Source organism: Neovison vison, chromosome 13, assembly GCF_020171115.1.
Source record: "Neovison vison isolate M4711 chromosome 13, ASM_NN_V1, whole genome shotgun sequence".
Lineage (NCBI taxonomy): Eukaryota > Metazoa > Chordata > Mammalia > Carnivora > Mustelidae > Neogale > Neogale vison.
The window spans coordinates 96994208-97014100 of NC_058103.1; the positions used below are offsets into that span (position 1 = coordinate 96994208).

The following is a 19893-nucleotide window of genomic DNA, read 5'->3' on the forward strand; positions in this document are numbered from 1 at the left end:
CCGAAGGAGATGGGAGGGAAAGACGGCGGGTGAATCCCTGGAGGGTGGAAAGAATCCCCTGATTTCCCTGCCCTCAGCCCCACCCGAGTTGGGCAGGGGCCCGGTGGTCTCTTCTGAGCTCCAGGTGCTGCCGAAGTCTGGCAACCGCGAGGAGAACAGGTTCCCAAGCGAGTTAGAAACGAGAGGCTTCGGGCCGCCAAACGATCCCAGTCCTCGGCTGGGTACCCCAGAAAATTCACGCACGCCCCAGCCTATGGAGAGGCCCTTGTGGAGGCTAAACTGACCCCGCTGGGAGGCAGGCGGTGGCGGGAAAAGAGGGGCATCCTCGGCAGGGCGAGCGTCGGAGGACCAGGGTAGGGGCACCCACTGGAGGGTGAGGAGGGGGAGAAAGAAAGTTGCGGGACAGCGAGGCTGGCCCGCTGTGGGCGCCGGGGAAGCCGCGGAGAGGCTCCCCGCGGTAGAGGGAGTCCCGGCAGGGGGTCCGGCGCGGAGGCGGAGGCGGGCACTTAAGGGCGGGGCGGGGAGGGGCGGCCGTCTCGGCCCTCCCTGGCGGGGCCCCGCGGCCTGGGAGCCCGAGCGGGCCGATCCGCCACCGCGGCCGGAGCTGTCCCCTAGCCAGATCCAGCGAGACGCGAGCGGCGGGAGGGAGGCGGCGGCGCGCCCGGCCCCGCCCGCCCGAGCGTCGGACGCGGCCCCGCGCCGAGCCATGGTGAGTCCGGCGTCGCGGCCCCGGTGTCCCCCTCCTCCTTCGCGCTGCCCGCCCGGGGCCGCCAGCCCCCAGCCCGTTGCCTCCTGCGCCCGCCTCGGTCTGTTGAGCGCTCCTGAGACTCTCCTTCCTCCCAACCCCCCTTCTTTTCTTTGATCTGTCTGTCTGTCTGCCCCACTGTCTGGCTCTGTCCCCACCGGGTATTGCCCTCACTCTTTCTTTCTTCCCTTATTCTCCGCCCCCTCCCCCATCCTCCCTCCAGTCGCTCCCCCGATCCACACACCTCCCCCCGCCCTCCTCTGTCCGGACCTGTGCCTTCCTTTGCAGGATCTTCCAGCCCCTCCGGGTCCCAGCTCCTTAGCCGCGGGAAACCTCTGCGGGTTGGTGCTGCGGCCCTGCAAGGGGCCCGGCCCCGGGTCATGAGAACTGACCTGCCAGGAACCACCATTTTCCATCCCAGTCCCCAGCCCGGTGAGCTGGGCCCACCCATCCGGCCCTGGGGGACCGGCCGCAGCTGTGGCTGGGCTGGGGCCAGGGACATGGCCAAAGAGGGAAATTCCCGCGGAGAAAGAGGGGCTCCTTCAGGATAGTGGACTGAGTGAGGAGGGGGACTCACAGTTTCAGGGGGCGTGACGCTGCCAGAGCAGACTAGAGACCGAGGATGGGGGGGTGGGGAGAGTACCCCAGAGGTCTTGCTGCAAGGAACCGAAGCACTGTCTCCGAGTACTCCCGCTGCAGAGGGGAGGAAACACAAGCGGGAGCTCCCTGCAGGAGGTAGGGGACTCTTGGCAGCAGCAACTTAGGACAAGGGAAGCAGAATGGCACTGTTAAGGGGGAGTCCATACCAACAGGAGTGGACACTATTCTGGGAACTTTCACTCCAGAAGTTGTCTCTGAAGAATCACTGCAAGGAGTGGGCACTGCCGGAGAGAGCGCTCACTGCAGGGGGCTGTGGGGGAGGTCCACGGCTAAGTGGGCGCTCGCTGCAGAGTGGAGGAGGGGGGAGGCCCTGCCAGGGGGCGCTCACTGCCAGGAGGTGGGGGAGGAGCACTACCGGGGCTGCTGCTCTACAGAAGGAAGGGCACCCCCTGGCAGGGAGACTGGAGCAAGAAAAAAGAGGAACTGGGCCAGGGAGAGCTGACTCAGTCTCAATGGTCTCCTTTTGGTCCTGGCGGACTGGAGGCCCGGTCTCAGTGCTCTTGCCCGCCGCCTCCCACCCCAGACCCCTCCTCCCCTCCTCCCGCTGCAGTTTCCTGTGGCTGAGACTCTCGCTCAGCCATGAGCTCACCGCCCCTAATGGGTTGCAGCTGCCTCGCTACTCAAGCTCTAGCTGCCCCCTCCTGGCCTCCGATCGGACGGCCCACTCTGCCTCCCCGCCCCCCTTCTCCACCCTCCCCCCACCCACTCTCACCGCGCCAGCCGGGTCCCCGGAACACTGGGGGGTCTGTCTGCTCGCCCACACACCTTGGGGCTGGGTCTCGGTGCTGACGCACTGAATGTCCCTCTGTGGAGTGGCTGCCCTAGTTTCGCAGAGGGTCGGGACAGATGGGCAACTGGTAAAATATGCAGTTTTGACTGCAGGGCAAAGACAGGACTGGGTGGAGGGCGGTGGGAGAGAACTTGATGAACACTGCAGCGCAGCCCCCTGCCACCGACAGCAAAGAAACCCGATAAAAGAACTTCAGAGCCATCTTGAAAGAGAAATTAGTCTGCAAAGGAATAGCCTGAGGGGGTGCTTCTTTAGGGTCTGAGAAAGAGAAAGACACCTGATCATGCCCTTAGGGAGGCAAATGCAGAGGAAGCAGGGCTGTCTTTTGAGACAGTGGCGGCAGGTGGAGTTGGCAGAGAGGTCCTACTGGAGTTGGAAAAATACATACCATCAAGGCCTCCTCCCTTCCCCACGTGTTTCTTTTGTGACTTTTTCCTCTTTTGGCTGCCCCCACCCAGTTCTTTGTAACCCAATCCCACATGCTCTGGGAATGGGTGATTGCTCTGAAGCCACTCTGGAAGAGAGTAGTCGCTAGAAAGTCAGACGGACAGCCCTTCAGTCCTCTTTCTTCCCAGTCCTCCTCCTTCTCACCCAGTGACCAACTCTAGGATATGATTATTCGAGGTGGTGGCATTGCCACCTAAGTTAGAGGTCCGTAGTCCTTACATCCGTGGGGTGGGGGGCTGCTTGCAAGTTGGCCCTCACCCTGCCAACTCTCTCAGCCATTGCTACATCTTCTGGTGGCCCAGAATGTCTCATCCTGAGGAGGAACTGTGCAATGGTCCCAACTCACAAGAAGCAGGACTGGCCTGATCAGAAGATCAGAGACATTCCTGACAAATGCTCCCTGGATCTCCAAGGCCAGAGTCTCAGAGCTCCAGTGTGGAGTGCCCTGCTGGGTCTGTGCACTCTGACTGCCCCAGACCCACGGAGGCCCTCCCAGGCCCTTCAGCCAGCATTTCCTGAGGGTCCTCTCTGAACACACACCGTGCACACGATGTGGTCCCGGGGTCCATGCTCTCTAGGCATCTGCAGCTGGTCTTCTCTCTCCCAGGAGCCCGAGCCAGTGGAGGACTGTGTGCAGAGCACGCTTGCCGCCCTGTACCCACCCTTCGAGGCGACAGCCCCTACGCTGTTGGGCCAGGTGTTCCAGGTGGTGGAGAGAACTTATCGGGAGGATGCCCTGAGGTACACGCTGGACTTCCTGGTACCCGCCAAGCACTTGCTTGCCAAGGTCCAGCAGGAAGCCTGTGTGAGTGGCCCCTAAGATCCACTGCCTCACTCCAGAGACTAGCCAGACTAATTTCCCTCTCCCCAGAGGTGCCACCTCCCAACACTGACCTCCCCCCACCCCCGGCCAAGGCAGAGGCCACTCACGTACTAACACACAGAAGGACACTCGTCTTCCCCCAATATTAACCCCTAAGAAACATCAACTCGCGAAAACCCAGACCCACCAGACCCAATTCCAGACATCCCCCATAATGATTTCTCAAGATACCTAACTCCCCCGGACATGACTGAACAGAGATCCTTCACTTCTACAGATATAAAGACTCTTAAGAGTCTCTGAGCCCTCCCAGACAATGGCATCTGCTGACCATGTCTCTGTAATGACTCAGTTGTTACTCTCCCACACAGGGAACTCGTTTCCTAGAGAAGCTTCCTACTACCAGAAAACCGGCCAGCCCATTCCCTCCCTCTGCTCCATGAACATCCTGAGATACCCCTCCAGATCCCCAAGGATTATAACCCATCAGGCCACAGGGCAGCACTACCTAGGATGGTCCCATGCTAACTGCCCTCTCTGGCTGGCTTCCTCAGCAAAGCCTGAGAGCAACGTTGCACCTCTCTCCCCAGGCCCAGTACAGCGGTTTCCTCTTCTTCCACGAGGGCTGGCCACTCTGCCTGCACGAGCAGGTGGTGGTGCAGCTGGCAGCCTTGCCCTGGCAGCTGCTGCGCCCGGGAGACTTCTACCTGCAAGTGGTCCCCTCCGCAGCCCAAGCGCCCCGCCTGGCACTCAAGTGCCTGGCCCCAGGGGGCGGGCGGGTGCAGGAGTTGCCTGTGCCCAATGAGGCCTGCGCCTACCTGTTTACACCTGAGTGGCTGCAGGGCATCAATAAGGACCGGCCCACAGGTCGGCTCAGTACTTGCCTCCTCTCTGCGCCCTCTGGAATTCAGCGGCTGCCCTGGGCAGAACTCATCTGCCCACGATTTGTGCACAAAGGGGGCCTCATGGTTGGACATCGGCCAAGCACATTGCCCCCCGAACTGCCCTCTGGACCCCCAGGGCTCCCCAGCCCTCCACTCCCCGAGGAGGCCCTGGGCACCCGGAGTCCTGGCGATGGGCACAATGCCCCCGCTGAAGGACCTGAAGGCGAGTACGTGGAGCTGCTGGAGGTGACACTGCCTGTGAGGGGGAGCCCCACGGATGCTGAGGGACCCTCGGGCCTCTCCAGGACCCGGACAGTACCCACCCGGAAGGGTGCTGGAGGGAAGGGTCGGCACAGGAGACACCGCGCCTGGATGCACCAAAAGGGCCTGGGGCCTCGGGACCAGGATGGGGCACGCCCACCGGGTGAGGGAAGCAGCACCAGAGCCTCCCCTGGATCACCTCCAGGAGCCGAGGCTCTCCCAGAAGCAACAGCCTTAGAAGTGTCTGAGTCTCCAGCAGAGACATTGGGGGAAGCCTCTGAACCTTGTCCCCTGAGGCTGGGGGAGGCTGGGGGAGGGGCAGGCCAAGGGGCTGAAGGACCCCCTGGCACCCCTCGGAGAACAGGCAAAGGAAACAGGAGAAAGAAGCGTGCTGCAGGCAGAGGGGCTCTTAGTAGAGGAGGGGACAGTGCTCCACTGAGCCCCGAGGTCAAAGAGGAGGCCAGCCACCTGGAAGTCCTTGTCACTCTGCCCCCACCAAATGAGCATGACCCCCCAGGATATAGCCCCGTTGAGGAGGAGCACAAAGGCTCAGGGAAGCCAGAGTCAGAGCTGAAAGAGGAGCTCAAACCAGCAGAGAAAAAAGAGCCTCAGCCCTCAGAAGTCTGTGGACCCACAGAAGAGACAGCCAGAGAGAAGGATCCGGAGGGGTCCAGTCTGGCAGGTGTGGCAGGTGAGATGACACCGAAGCCAGCAGGGCAAGGGCCAGCATAGACTGGGCCTGGAAGGGGGCTGGAGGAGGAGGTCGGAGCCCCACAGCCAGAACCCTCCCCTCCTCGGGCCCATAGCTCTGCTTCTTTCTGTGTAGGACCCACAGATCCAGAAGGGCTCCTGCCAGACCCACCAGCACCACCCCTGGAGATGGTGCAGGAAGGGGAAGGGGACAATGCCCCAGAAGAGGCCGCTCCAGTATCTATCTCCGATGACCTGGATATAGCTTGGGACCTAATGGCATCTGGATTCCTCGTCCTGACTGGTCAGTGGGCATCGGTTTTGAAGGGACAGGGGTCAAGGAAAGAGAAGTGATCGGGGTGGGCTGTGGAGGGAGGCAGGGTGGATGGGAGGTAGCCAAGGCCTACCCCCAGCCAGGACAGCCTGGCCATTTTGTGTCCTCAGGAGGGGTGGACCAGAGTGGGCGAGCTTTGCTGACCATTACCCCACCGTGCCCTCCTGAGGAGCCCCCACCCTCCCGAGACATGCTGAGCACTGCTCTTCATTACCTCCACTCATTGCTCAGGTAACCGAGGCCCACCACTGGCACCCTGAACACTGACCTACTGCTCATGAGGGCCCTGACCTCCTTTCTTCTCAGGACACTGTCTTTCTGGCTTCTAGGATACTGACTTCCTCACCCCTCAATTTTTAAGCCACTGACCACTGACCTTGCTGACCTCTGACCTCCAGGATATCTTCATCAATGTTCAAAATCAACACTGCTGACTTTCAGTATCCTAAGACACTGCCTAGATTATCAGGGTTTTGGTTTACTCACTCAGCAGCTACTTAGTGGGCTTCAAGAACCTAGCAGGCGGGGCAACTGGGTGGCTTAGTGGGTTAAAGCGTCTGCCTTCAGCTCAGGTCATGATCTCAGAGTCCTGGGATGGAGCCCTGCATCGGGCTCTCTGCTCAGCAGGGAGCCTGCTTCCTCCTCTCTCTCTCTCTCTGCCTGCCTTTCTGCCTACTTGTGATCTCTGTCTATCAAATAAATAAATAAATAAAATCTTTAAAAAAAAAAAAAAAAGAACCTAGCAGGCACCATGCCGTATACTGGAATGGAATTTACACCTTTCCAGAGCATAGTGGTCCTGGTTTTCCAGACCCTGATCCTGTGACTTCGTATCATCTGCATATAGACCCCAGAATGCTAGGGCAGTGCCTCTTGGACAAAAACCCACACTTTGACCCTTTGCCCATTGCTTCCTGAAAGTACCAGACACTGACTTCTCCTGAGGACTAGTGACAGTAAAACCAGACCCCGAGCCACCATCCCCTCATCATACACATGTGCGTGCACACTGCCCCCTTGGCTCTTTCTGCCCCTACAGGCCTGATCTCCAGATATTGGGGCTGTCCATCCTGCTGGACCTTCGAAAGTCACCCCCATTGCCTCCAGCCCTCATTTCTGTTCTAAGTCAACTTCAGGTAACCAGCCCTTGACAGGAACTTCTCCTGACTCTAACTCTTCCCCGGGTGGCCATTCCAGGCCACCCAGTTGCCCACTGTTTGGTGTTACTCTTCTCTGCCCTCAGGACTTAGGAGACCCTCCCCTCATTCAGCGACTGCTGGCTCTCACTCAGGACGATCCTGTGGCTGAACTCTGTGGACTTCAGGTTTGAGCTCCTTGCTCCTAGCTAGTCCCCTTGAGTAGTGGAGAGAGAAGAGGATGGCTAGAGCCCCAGGCTGGTCCCCGAACACCGGGGTGGCCAGGCCAGAAATCCCCTGCCTTCGTGTGTCTCTAGGGTGCTGAGTTGCTATCAGAGAGTGATCTGAAAAGAGTGGCCAAGCCAGAGGAGCTGCCATGGGACTTGGGAGGTCACAGGGAACCCTCTCCCAGCTACTGGGTAGAGACACACCAGGTAAGCTTCACCTCCCCTACCCAGGATGAGGGGGAGCCAGGAATGACCCAGCTGAGGGTATTCTGGGAGAGAGAGGGCAGATCTGAGACATGACCATAGGGCTGGTGAAAAGTGATTTATTTCCCTTCCATTCAATTCAATACATATTTATGTTCACCACGCATGAGCAAAATATTACGCATGTACCGTGGGCTGCTGGGGAGATGAGAGGAGTATATTCCATAAGTTCTTAATACGATGTTAAGCAGCATATGGTTTTTGGTGGGACATAAGTCAGAAGCTATTAGAGAAGAGCGTAAGGTAACTTTACTGGGGTTCTGGACAGAGTCAGGAAGGCTGGTTCTAGTTCCATGTGACCTTGGACAAGGTACTGTGCCCCATTTCCAGAGATGGTATCCTTTCTGTACTTGTTCCCTGCACTAACATCCAGGCCTCGGGGTCCTCACCCGCAAAGTACAGCAAGTGTGATATAATCTCCGATTCTATGAATCTCAGTACATGAATATTCAAGAAAAGATAAATGAACATGGTCTGAGCTAAATATTAAAGAGGGTCTTTAATACTTATGTCAGGGGCATCTGGATGGCTCAGTGGGTTAAAGCCTCTGCCTTCAGCTCAGGTCATGATCCCAGCATCCTGGGATCAAGCCCCATATCAGGCTCTGCTCAGCAGGGAACGTGCTTCTTGCTCCCTCTCCAGCTCCCCCTGTGCTTGCATTCCCTCTCTCATTATCTCTCTCCATCATAAATGAATAAAATCTTTTAAAAATAAATAATTAGGGCGCCTGGGTGGCTCAGTGGGTTAAAGCCTCTGCCTTCAGCTCAGGTCATGATCTCAGGGTCCTGAGATAGAGCCCCGCATCCGGCCCTCTGCTCAGTGGGGAGCCTGCTTCCCCCACCCCCGCCTGCTTCTCTGCCTACTTGTGATCTCGGTCTCTGTTAAATAAATAAATAAAATCTTTATAATAAATAAATAAAGGGGGTCTGTAATGTGGTCTCTAAGCTATACCTCAAAGTGGATCTGAACAGGCAGAGAGGAAGGCTTTACAAGGTGAAAACCTAGTGCAGATGGGGGAAAGGAAACTCACATTTACTAAGCGTTTACTGTGCCAGTCCTTACTAAGGGCTTACCTGGCATCGTCTCTTTAAACCTCACAAAACTCTCTGTATCTTTTTTTGAGAGAGAGAGCGTGAATGCGGGTTTGGAGGGACAGAGAGAGGATCTTAAGCAGGCTTCACGCCCAGCATGGAGCCTGGTGCGGAGCTACATCTCATGACCCTGAAATCATGACCTGAACCAAAACCAAGAGTCAAATGCTTAACTGACTGTGCCATCCAGGCACCCCAAAATTCTATGTATCTTGTCCTGACTTTACAGTGGAGCAAACTGAGGTTCAGGAGGTTACTGGGCTTGCTTAATGTCATACAGTTAGTAAACAACAAAGTCAGAAGCTAACCAAGCATTGTCTGGGGCTGCCCCCCTCCATCCCCGTGTGTGTGTGTTTCAGGATGTGGCGAGGCTGTGCTGCCTGTGTCAAGGAGTGCTGTGCTCTGTGCGGCAAGCAATTGAGGAGCTGGAGGGAGCCGCAGAGTCAGAGGGAGAGGTAGGACATGAGACCAAACAGAAGAGGATGGGGTGGGATGGGGATTCTCTGGTGGAACCTACTGTCGACTGCTCCCTGCCCCTAGGAGGCTGTAGGAATGCTTGAGCCCCTACAGAAGGTGTTGGCAGATCCCCGGCTGACGGAGCTGCAGAGGGACGGGGGAGCCATCCTGATGAGGCTGCGTTCCAGCCATAGCAGCAAGTATGAGGAGGGGGTGGGTGTGCGGGGACAGGTGGACAGGGCGCATGGAGACACAGCAGAGAGCTGTCAATAAACCTCAGCTGCCAGATCGTTCTTCCTGAACATACCTCTACACAGGAGATCATGTTTTCCACCTGCTATGACCTTTGCATAAGGGCCCTAGGTAATCGTTATGATTACAGACAGGCATCTGGAGAACCAGAAGTGTTAAATGCCTTGGCCAAGATTAGTCAGTCAGTGGGAGAGTCAGGATTCAAATCCAGGCCTGCTGTGCTAGGATGGAATGCGGTGGGGTGGTGGGAAGGGGTTGACAAGGGCAGTAGGTCATTCTGTCCCTTTCTTTGCCCAGGCTGGAGGGCCCGGGCCCAGCTGCGCTGTACCAGGAGGTGGACGAGGCCATTCACCAACTCGTGCGCCTCTCCAACCTGCATGCCCAGCAGCAGGAGCGGCGACAGCGACTGCACCAACTCGAGCAGGTGAGGCAGGACCCCCAGATCACTCTTACTTGGCCTGGGAACCTGGCCTCCAGCCCTCCTTTACTGCCGACATCCAGAGCTGATGGCTTGATCGGGTGGCCCTCCCTCTCACCTCACCCTACCCTAGAGGCTGGCCTGGTGAGTGCGATTCAACAAGAGGGAGAAAGCATCTTAGCCCCAGCAGAGAACCTAGACCTGCCCTACCCCAACAGTGATCAAGGATCCTTAGAGATTGTGAGATTAGAAGAGATGCTTGGGTGCATTCTGGGAGGAGCTGATTGACTCTGGGATGCCTATAACTCAAAATAATAAATGTCTATCGATACCAGTTTTTTAGCTACATTGTTATCCATGTTCCCTCAACTCTTTCTACTATGTCCTCCCCAAACCTGAAGGTGGAAAAGTCCCACCTTCCTCCACCTTGGAAGGAGAGGATAATGTAAGATGCTAAGGCCTCTTTGTGAGGAAGATTCAGGGATGAGGCTGGCTTCTCTGAACCTTGATTCTTATCTCCTGGGGTTAAGAGCCCCACAGGGATTATCCTAACATGTGGGATAGGGGAACAGGGGGGTTTGCAATCTGATTGTTCCCCCAAAGCCCCAAATATGGACCTATGTGTGGGCATCAGGGCAAGGGTCATCTCAAGGTCAATGTCAAAGTGGAGGGCAGGGCTCTCTGTTTTCTGGGGTTTCTGCATATTGGCTTCCTCCAACCCAGCATCCAAAGGATTGTATCTCTTACTCTTTGCTTGCTTGTTTATTAGCTGGTGTTCCCCTTTCAAAACCGTTAACACACAGGATGGAGAGTCTACAGTTCTCAGCATGAGTTCTAGCTCTGCTGGGAGTGAGATGTTGGACAAATCTTAAAGCATCTCTGAGTTCCCAAGTCCACATGTGTAGAATGGGATCATAACGACACTTAGCTCGCAAGGGTGTTAGGATGAGCAAAGGAATTCAGCAAATGACTGTACACATGTTTATGGCCAGATTATTGGGAACATTCTCAAGCTTCTCATCTGCAGGCCATCCTACCCCAGCTTCCAGCCTTAATTCAGAGAAAAAAAATTACCATCCCTTTTTGGTCAAATATCCCAGAACCAACATGAGAGTCCCTTATATCGCCGTAGTAGGCAACTAGAGCTGGGAAAACACACACACACACACACTCACTCCACTGGCTTGTCTCTTCAAGCCACGTCCCTGCGACCTCTGCCCACACATCAGTGGACTCAGTGAATGTGAAATTTCTCCTCCTCAGTTATCCAGACAGCCCTCATACTGCCTCAGGCTCACACCAGCTGTATCTGTGTCCCCTCCAGGCATGGGCCTGGAACCCTTGCCCACCTCCCTCAGTGCTTCCTGCCAGCCCAGCTTCCCATTCTGGTGCTTTCTCATTTAACCCTTGAAGAAACTACTACCAACCACTGTTAACCATTCCCACATTACAGCTGCATGAAATGGTTTGCGCAAAGGTCCTTAGATCAGGGTGATGGGGTTGGACCTGGAGCTCAGCTTTCCTTCCCACAGCATGGCCTCCTTCTCCCTCATGGCTCTGCTGTCCTGCCTGTCTGCCTCAGGTGCTGCAGTGGCTCTCAGGCCCAGGGGAGGAGCAGCTGGCTAGCTTTGCTGTGCCTGGAGACTCCCTGTCTGCCCTGCAGGAGACAGAGCTGCAATTCCGGGCTTTCAACACTGAGGTTCAGGTGAGAAGGGGGAAAGGGGCAGGGGAGAAAACGCATGGAGCAGGGGTAAAGAGTGGGGGTGGGGAACTGACTGCGACCAAGGACCAGGTCTGAGTACAGCCTTCCTTCTCCAGGAGCGCCTGGCCCAGGCACGGGAGGCCCTGGCCCTGGAGGAGGACACTGCCTCCCAGAAGGTCCTGGATGTCTTTGAACAGAGGCTGGAGCAGGCTGAGAGTGGCCTCCATCGAGCACTGCGGCTACAGCGCTTCTTCCAGCAGGTGTGTGCAGACCCTCTTTCTTCCATGCTCACCACAGCCCGGCTTCTGCCTGGGGAAGCTGATCAGGTAGTTGCTAAAAGCAGGGACTCAGGAAGCCATCTCTTTGGATTCTTGGCTCTGCAACCTACTTGCTGAATCACCCGGGACAAGCATGCCTCCATAGGCACCCCTTCACAGCACTGCCACGAGTGTAATATAGGTCATATACAAGAAGTCCTTAGTACAGAGCCTACCATTGATCAATTCCATGCAAGTGTTGGCTCTTCTTTCATCCAGGCCCTCTGTCTCCATACCAGCTCAGAGTGACAAGGTCAGGCAGTGGCCCTGGGACAGGAAAGGGGGTGTTCTCAGAGGACTGAGAGGGCGGTGGGCTCTGGGAAGCCATCAGCTAAAGAGGACAGGAGCTGTCATTGGGCAGCATGCGTGAACAGTACTGGACCTCACTCTTTCTCTACCCATCCTCATCCTCTCTGGCCCGGCAGGCTCATGAATGGGTGAATGAAGGTTCTGCTCGGCTGGCAGGAGCGGGGCCCGGTAGGGAGGCCGTGTTGGCAGCCCTGGCCCTGCGGCGGGCCCCGGAGCCGAGTGCTGGCACCTTCCAGGAGATGCGGGCCCTGGCCTTGGACTTGGGCAGCCCTGCTGCCCTGAGAGAGTGGGGCCGCTGCCGGGCCCGCTGCCAAGAGCTGGAGAGGAGGATTCAGCAGCAGCTAGGAGAGGAAGCGAGTCCACGGGGCCATCGGCGACGGAGGGCAGACAGCGCCAGCAGCGGAGGGGCCCCCCGGGGCCCTCACAGCCCCTCACCCAGCCTTAGTTCCCTGATGCTCCCCAGCAGCCCTGGGCCACGCACAGCCCCATCCCATTGCTCCCTGGCCCCCTGTGGGGAGGACTGTGAAGAAGAGGGCCCTGACTTGGCTCCAGAAGCAGAGGGTAGACCTCCGAGGACTGTGCTGATTCGAGGCCTGGAAGTCACCAGTACCGAGGTGGTAGACAGGACGTGCTCGCCCCGGGAACATGTGCTGCTGGGCCGGGCTGGAGGTCCAGATGGGCCCTGGGGAGTAGGTACCCCCCGGATGGAGCGCAAGCGAAGCATCAGGTGAGAGCCTAGGCCAATTACTGCCCAAGAGGCCGAGCCAAGTGCCCAGCAGGAAGGAATACAATATTTTGGTGGTCTCGGTCCCCAGCCTCCTTTGACCCTCCTTGTCCCTGCAGCGCCCAGCAGCGTCTGGTGTCAGAGCTGATTGCCTGTGAGCAAGAGTACGTGGCCACCTTGAGCGAGCCAGTGCCACCCCCGGGGCCCGAGCTGACTCCCGAACTAAGGGGCACCTGGGCCGCAGCCCTGAGTACCCGGGAGAGGCTTCGCAGCTTCCATCGGACACACTTTCTCCGGGAGCTTCAGGGCTGTGCCACCCACCCCCTGCGCATTGGGGCCTGCTTCCTTCGCCATGTGAGTGGCCCCGAACACTTCTTCTAGGTCCTCTCCCTTCTTACATCTCAGCCCCAATCACTCTGTATTCCTTCTCCGTATCTGTTCCCCATCCCCTTGAAAGTGTGCAGTCCAAGACTCTGGGGCCCCTGGGCCCCTCTGAATCCACTCAGCCTGTGTCCTTGTCCTCGAGTGCTGTCTGACCTTCATTCTCTGCATGGGAGTCTGTCATTTCCTGGGCAGCCTGAGCGGCCGGGCTGTCCTTTGCGCTGTAGTGAGGACGTGAGGAGGAAAGGGAAAGGCTTGTCTCTCCCCAGGTGACGGCTTGTCTTTCCCCACTGGCACAGGGGGACCAGTTCAGCCTTTACGCCCAGTACGTGAAACACCGACACAAACTGGAGAATGGTCTGGCTGCACTTGGCCCCCCAAGCAAGGTAACCTTTGCTCCAACCCCCATGAGAAGGAGAGGGGGCAGGAAGCCCTAAAACACACCCCACCTCCAAGTCTCTCAGGGAAGAAAAGCTTTCCTGAATGTGTCCAGGAACCTTTCCCACCAGTAATCTCCCCGAAGTGCTGAGGTGGCACAAGCACTCGACTGGGAGCCAAGAGAGCCTGAGTTTTGATCCTGAGGGACTTTGGGCAAGACTCTTGATTCCTCTGGGCCTCTGTTTCTACATCTGGTAAATGGGGGCACTGTCCACTCTATCTAACTCACAGAGTGCTGTGAGAATCAAAAGACTTTATGTGAAATGACTTCAAGAGTTAGAAGCTGAAGACTGTAAGGGGTTATCTGTATTCCTCTTCCATTCTCCAAGATTCAGAGGATGGTGGAATTCTGGCAGACCCCCTACCCGCTTTCTTTCTGAGGGAAGTTTCACCTTACCTTTGGCAGTATCTGGGCTTCCTCTACCCCCAAAAGCCTGGCCTACCACCCACCTTCCTGGCACAGCTCAGCCCCCACTAGCGCCAGCCTCCGCTTCATCCCTGTTTGTCTCCTCCCCAACCAGGGCTCAGCAGAGAGTGGCCCTCACTTGCCCCAGGCGTTGCAGCAGCCCTTGGAGCAGCTGGCTCGGTATGGACGGCTCCTGGAGGAGCTCCTAAGGGAAGCTGGGCCTGAGCTGAGTTCTGAGCGCCAGGCTCTTGGGGCTGCCGTGCAGCTGCTCCGGGAACAGGAGACCCGTGGCAGAGACCTGCTGGCCGTGGAGGCAGTGCGTGGCTGTGAGGTGAGGCCGTGGCTCGTCACTCCAGTTCCTACTGTCCAGCCGTGTGGCTTCAGAAAGCAGTGTGGTTAGTGACAAGAGGACCAGACTCAAAGTCAGAGGGCCCAGGCTCTAATTTCTTATCAGCTAGATGGCCTTGATCAAGTCACTGAACTTCACTGGGCCTCAGTGTCCTCATCTATAAATAAAGAAACTATGTCCTGCCCAACATCCCATGATCCTACCTCTGGCTGTGCTTTCCTGTTCCATTCCCAGTTCTTCTCTTTCCTTATCTACTCTGCACTTCCTCAGGCATCTCAGCACCCAACACATACCTTATTCTCCCTTAGCTTGTCTCTTTCTAGCCCAGAAAGTCCAAAACAGGTGGGAAACCTGCCTCCTCTGTGATGGACTCTTTCCCCTTTGGCTCTTTGCTGATTCTCTTCCCAGGTCAGAATGGTGCTTCATCCCCAGTGTCCACATGGGACACTTCCCCATGCAAGACTTTAAACCCTATTGTGGAGCGTACCTTCTGTCTAGAGAGGCAGGACTATGTGGCCAGGCCAGGTGTGCTGTGCGTGGTGATCGGTGGATGGATTATAGGCCGAGGCCTTCCCTGATTTCCTAACTCAGTCTGAGAACCTGTACATTAGGCCCCTTGCCCTAAAAATCCCATTTTTACTCCCCATAAAATACACCCAAAGGGTTCCAGGGCCAATTGCCTTTCCTTTTCCTTTCCCCAGACAGATTTGAAGGAGCAGGGCCAGCTCCTACACCGGGACCCCTTCACTGTCATCTGTGGCCGAAAGAAGTGCCTTCGCCATGTCTTTCTCTTTGAGCATCTCCTCCTGTTCAGCAAGCTCAAGGGCCCTGAGGGAGGGTCAGAGACCTTTGTTTACAAGCAGGCCTTTAAGGTAGAATGCTGGGACTTGGCCAGGTCAGGGAGGGGGGGCCAGAAAGGGATGGGACAGGAAGTCATGTTGTTCTCGAGAACTCAAGATGTTCTGGAAATTCAACTCCAACCCAGGTTCAGAATCTGAATCATCTAAAACAGGTTTTGACCTTAATCACCTATCAGGTTAGGATGCCAGAGGTGATAGAAATTGCTGTTATTGTCATTGGGGTTTTATCATACATGTGGGATACTCACAAGGCATTCCAAGCCAGAATGGAGGACCTTTCCCATTAAGAATATATGCTTTTTGAGTTAGGGGTGGTTCTTGGGGTGACAAAAAAGGACTATTTATTTATCTATCTATCAGTCTCTCTAATAGATTAAATTGATGGAACCACTGGAACCAAACCCAAGAGGAGGGAGGACTTTCTTCAGAGAAACTACTTTGGTATCCAGATAAACATTAATAGAGACCTAAAGTCCTAGGGGCACCTGGCTGGCTCCGTCAGTTGTGTCTGCCTCTTGATCTCAGGGTTGTGAGCTCAAGTCCTACACTGGGTGTAGAGATCACTTAAAAAACAAAATCTTAAAAAAGAGAGGGAGGGAAAGACCTATAGTCCTAGATCAGGCAGTATGGCATGATTCTAAGAGTTTCTTTTTCTTTTTTAAGATTTTATTTATGTATTTGGCAGTGAGAGAGAGAGAGAGAGCAAGCACCAGCACAAGCAGGGGGAGTGGCCAGTAAAGGGAGAAGGAGAAGCAGGCTCCTCACTGAGCAAGGAGCTGGATATGGGGCTCTACTGGATCCCAGGACTCGGGGATCATGACCTGAGGCAAAGGCAGATGCTTAACCAACTGAGCCACCAGGCATCCCCTAAGGGTTTATTTATTTATTTATTTATTTATTTGACAGAGATTACATGTAGACAGAGAGCCAGGCAGAGAGAGAGGAAGGGAAGCAGGCTTCCCGCTGAGCAGAGAGCCTGATGCGGGGCTCAATCCCAGGACCCTGGGACCATGACCTGACGCAAAGGCAGAGGTTTTTAATCCACTGGGCCACCCAGGTGCCCCCACTAAGGGTTTCTAAACTTTGTCTGCCTACATTTGTTCCAGCTCCTGAGGGGGGTGGGGCATAAAGTACAGAATAGAGAAAAAGAAGCCTAGGTTTGGAATAACAGAGACGTGGGTTTGAACCCTCTCTCTCCACTAAGCTATGATAAGCCCCTGGGCAAGTTACTTTGTGTCTCTGGGCATTCCCCTTCTGTAAATTTTGGTTGTTAGGAAGGCTAAATGTAGAACACTTGGCATATGGTAGGTGTTGAGCAAACATTTACTGAACATCTACCAGATGCCAAGCTAAGTGTAGTGCTTTTCCATGTGGTGCCATCTAGCCAGGATTCATTCTGTCTTCACCCACTCTCCTCCGCTTTTTCTCAGACTGCCGACATGGGGCTCACAGAAAACATCGGGGACAGCGGACTCTGCTTTGAGTTGTGGTTCCGGCGGCGGCGCGCTCGAGAAGCATACACTCTGCAGGCAGCCTCACCAGAGATCAAACTCAAGTGGACCAGTTCTATTGCCCAGCTGCTGTGGAGACAGGCGGCTCACAACAAGGGTGTGAGCCGGGGCCGGGGCGGGGCAGGGGGGGGCACGCAGTTAGGGTCCAGGTTACAATGGGAGGTTAGTCTGCATAAAGACCATAGGGTGTGGGATGGAAAAGGAATGACTTAGGAGATGATTCCAGTTCTGACTGGAGAGAGGTTGCTGGCATAGAGATTAGTCTAAGGTATACCAAAAGGAAAAAGGCAGCTACCAATTTCAGAAAAGCGAGAGCAAAGGGCAGGGCAAAAGAGAGTGAAAGAGTGCTCACTAGACCCTGGTTCCAGAATTTACATGCTGTTTGACCCAGACTAGTGTTTCTGTGTGCTTTGTTCTGTGTTTTGGGGGCTGGATTTTTGTGTTTAATTCTCTGAACCCCATTCCACTGATCTTGAAAAGATGGAAAGTGACAGCTACATTTTCGTATGAGAGGGATGGTGAAATATGTGATTATCTATGGAAGCACTTGATAAACTAGAAAGGTGTGTAAGAATGAGAGGTTTGCTCTTAATGCCCAAGTTAAAGGGCAGAGGGTGAGTATTAGAAGTTAGATGGCTGGGATGCCAAATGGGCAGGGTGCAACATGTAGAAGACAAGAGACAGGGGTCTGAGGTGGTGGTTAAGGGCCACCGTCACCATCCACATAGTGACAGTTGACAGCAAGGGTAACAGGAGATACCAGAAGAATGAGAATTGGCAAGGAGCAGAAGAGTCCACCATGATAGTGCTGGGGCTTGGAGCAAAGAGGGGGCTGAAGGATTCTGTTGGTAACGGGGTCTCTGTTTCCTAGAGCTCCGAGTGCAGCAGATGGTCTCCATGGGCATTGGGAATAAACCTTTCCTGGACATCAAAGCCCTTGGGGAGCGGACGCTGAGTGCCTTGCTCACTGGAAGAGGTGAGGGCCACAGTGCTGGGGGGTGGGGGCGACTCCCAGGAGTCAAGACCTTGAGAGTGAGGGCATAGTGGGGAGGCATGGTAGAAAAGTAAAGAAGGGCAATGAGTGGACATGTCTTCCCAGAAATTGTGGGACTGACTGGGAGGCCCTCTGTGAGACTGAGGGTCATTTCAGAGAGCCAGGAGGGCTTTCCCACACCAGCACCCCACCCCCCCCAACCCCCCTCTCTGCAGCCGCCCGCACCCGGGCTTCCGTGGCCGTGTCATCCTTTGAGCATGCCGGCCCTTCCCTTCCCGGCCTCTCACCGGGAGCCTGCTCCCTGCCTGCCCGCGTCGAGGAGGAGGCCTGGGATCTGGACGTCAAGCAAATTTCCCTGGGTGAGGCACCTCTCAAGGGGTGGCTCCCAACAGCTGGGTCATCATGGTGATGTTCAGGCTGCTTGCTGCTAAGCAATTCCTTTTTCTTGCCAAGTAGCCCAGTTGCCATGACAACTATGTACAGCTTCCCCATTGCTAAAAGAGCCTTCCATCTGGTTGCTAGGATAATGCTTACAGCAGCCTGTTGCTAAGCAGCACTTCCTCTGTACCTCTCTCTCTAGCTCTCCTTGGGTTTCTATGGAAACTGCTCAGCTTCCTGTTGTACCCTCCTGGTTCACCACGGCAATCCTTATAGTTTCCTGTCGCTTCTTCCCTCGTTGCTCTAATGATGCTGCTGACAATTTCCTGCCTCTTGGTAGGGGGGTTCTCTTGCAACTGGATTGCTATGGTGACTCACAGCTTCCTGTTGCTATGGAGCTTTTTCTTCCCTGATGGAGCAGCTTGGTTGCTTAAGGTAATCTAGGGGGGGGGGTCTATACCCTGCTCTCACCCTAGCTTCCCCTCCAGCCCCAGAAACACTTGACTCTTCTGGAGATGTGTCCCCAGGACCAAGAAACAGCCCCAGCCTGCAGCCCCCCCACCCTGGGAGCAGCACTCCCACTCTGGCCAGTGGAGGGATCTTAGGGCTGTCCCGGCAGGTAAGTCCCTATACTAGGGCTGAAAGTGGGGTGCTCTCTTCAGCCACTTTCTGAGTGAGCTATTCTCATTCAACCCATGGGGGCAGGGGAAACCAATGAGCCTGTGTTACCAGCAAGACCACAGGTTGGATATATTGTCTAGTCTGCCTTTCTCCTCTACCCCTTGACCTAGAGGAGAGGCATCAAAGTCAGATGTGAAAAGGAATCTTTAATAAGGTGCATAGTGCAGGAGTGGATGGAAAAGTGGGGGGGGATGCCAAAAGTATCTGGACTTGGATTAAATTAGCCAAATTGAGGAATCTGGGGGAGGAGGAAAGAAAGGTGAATTGGCAGGTGGGGGGGGGGCAAATATAGAAAAAAGGACATTTCCTTGCCCTTTAAGTTCACTGCAGTTCATCTTTTTGCAGAGTCATGCCCGAGCCCTGAGTGACCCCACCACTCCTCTGTGACCTGGGTGAGTCAGTGCCCCCTTCCACTATATCCAACACTCCTAACTTCTTGCACCAACTGCCTTCCTTCCCCAGCTTCTTGCAAGTCAGCTTCTTCCCTCTCCCAACCCATCTCCCTCTTCTCTCCTGGCTTCTAGAGAAGATGGAGAACTTGGCTAGAGGCCTTCCTCTCAGCACACTTTGGGCCGTGATGGCAGTGGGACATAGTGGAGGCTGGAAGAGCACTGAATTCCTTCCTTCTGCTTTCTGGACAGAGAGGAGGTCACAGGACCAGCATGTTTCCCTGCTGCTATCTCTGGCTCTCTCCAGCCGGGTGCCTTCCTGCAGGAACCAAAGTGTCCACTCTTTGCTTGCCTTCATGCCCTGGAGGGGGAGAAATGAGCTCTCATCCAGTCCTTCCCCATCTTGGGCCACTGCATTCTCCCAGGACACGGCTCCGTGTTGGCCCTCCCCCAACAACCTGCATTCTCCCCTTCGTGTGGTGCCACCCAGACTCTCCCCTTAGAAGTCTCATCTCTGCCAGGTCAGCTGTGGTTCCTGGTGACTCCACTCTGGGTTGTCATAGGAAATGGAGCTTTGCAAATCATTATAGGACGGTGGGGGGCTGGGGGGGGGGACTACAAACTTTATACATGTAATTACTGTTATTATAATACTATTGTTATATTAAACGTATTTACTCATACTTTGTGTTAGAAGAGCTAGAGCAGAACCTGGGTTGAGGTGATGCTGCTGCCTTGAGCACTTCCCCTCACCCATTAACTGAAACACAGAAAATAAAACCAAGGCTTTTAGTACCCCTTACTAGCCCCAAACTGGGCATGGGTGTGGGAAAATGCCCCTCCCGCAGTGGCTCTTGGAGGCTCAATGCACTCTGCGAAGTTCCACCTCTCCCACTGCACCCAGTTCTTGAGGCTGAGGGGTCACCCTTAAGCTGGGATCCAGCAGTTCTCAAAATGAGGTCCTCAGACCATAGGG

The 19893-nt window shown here is 55.4% G+C and overlaps 1 protein-coding gene across 4 annotated transcripts; it reads left to right on the forward strand.

The window, feature by feature from the left end:
• The first annotated feature begins 682 nt into the window (after window positions 1-682).
• On the forward strand, window positions 683-19600 carry ARHGEF40 (Rho guanine nucleotide exchange factor 40). 4 transcript variants are annotated; one of them, XM_044231830.1, is made up of 24 exons: window positions 683-709; window positions 3250-3447; window positions 4056-5301; window positions 5437-5604; window positions 5745-5865; window positions 6674-6770; window positions 6878-6958; window positions 7088-7204; window positions 8712-8807; window positions 8893-9008; window positions 9358-9484; window positions 11061-11183; window positions 11297-11440; window positions 11923-12533; window positions 12650-12884; window positions 13211-13297; window positions 13871-14086; window positions 14806-14976; window positions 16395-16572; window positions 17347-17451; window positions 17685-17828; window positions 18336-18466; window positions 18874-18920; window positions 19053-19600. In XM_044231830.1, the coding sequence occupies exons 1-23, from the start codon at window positions 707-709 to the stop codon at window positions 18913-18915; spliced, it is 4557 nt and encodes a 1518-aa protein (XP_044087765.1). In that variant the 5' UTR covers window positions 683-706; the 3' UTR covers window positions 18916-18920; window positions 19053-19600. The 4 variants fall into 4 exon arrangements, with proteins under 4 accessions (XP_044087765.1, XP_044087762.1, XP_044087763.1 ...); XM_044231827.1 differs by lacking the exon at window positions 683-709 and having other exon boundaries at window positions 3080-3447; XM_044231828.1 differs by lacking the exon at window positions 683-709 and having other exon boundaries at window positions 3080-3447; window positions 19170-19600.
• The last annotated feature ends 293 nt before the right edge of the window (window positions 19601-19893 follow it).

What these genes read in the sequence shown, in the direction of transcription:
- ARHGEF40 (XM_044231827.1), top strand. Translation starts at nt 3,193, where the DNA reads ATGTGGTCCCGGGGTCCATGCTCTCTAGGCATCTGCAGCTGGTCTTCT. An exon ending in TGGATTCCTCGTCCTGACTG is followed by an intron (nt 5,605 to 5,744) that starts GTCAGTGGGCAT and finishes TTGTGTCCTCAG; the next exon opens with GAGGGGTGGACCAGAGTGGG. An exon ending in GGGCCTGCTTCCTTCGCCAT is followed by an intron (nt 12,885 to 13,210) that starts GTGAGTGGCCCC and finishes CCACTGGCACAG; the next exon opens with GGGGACCAGTTCAGCCTTTA.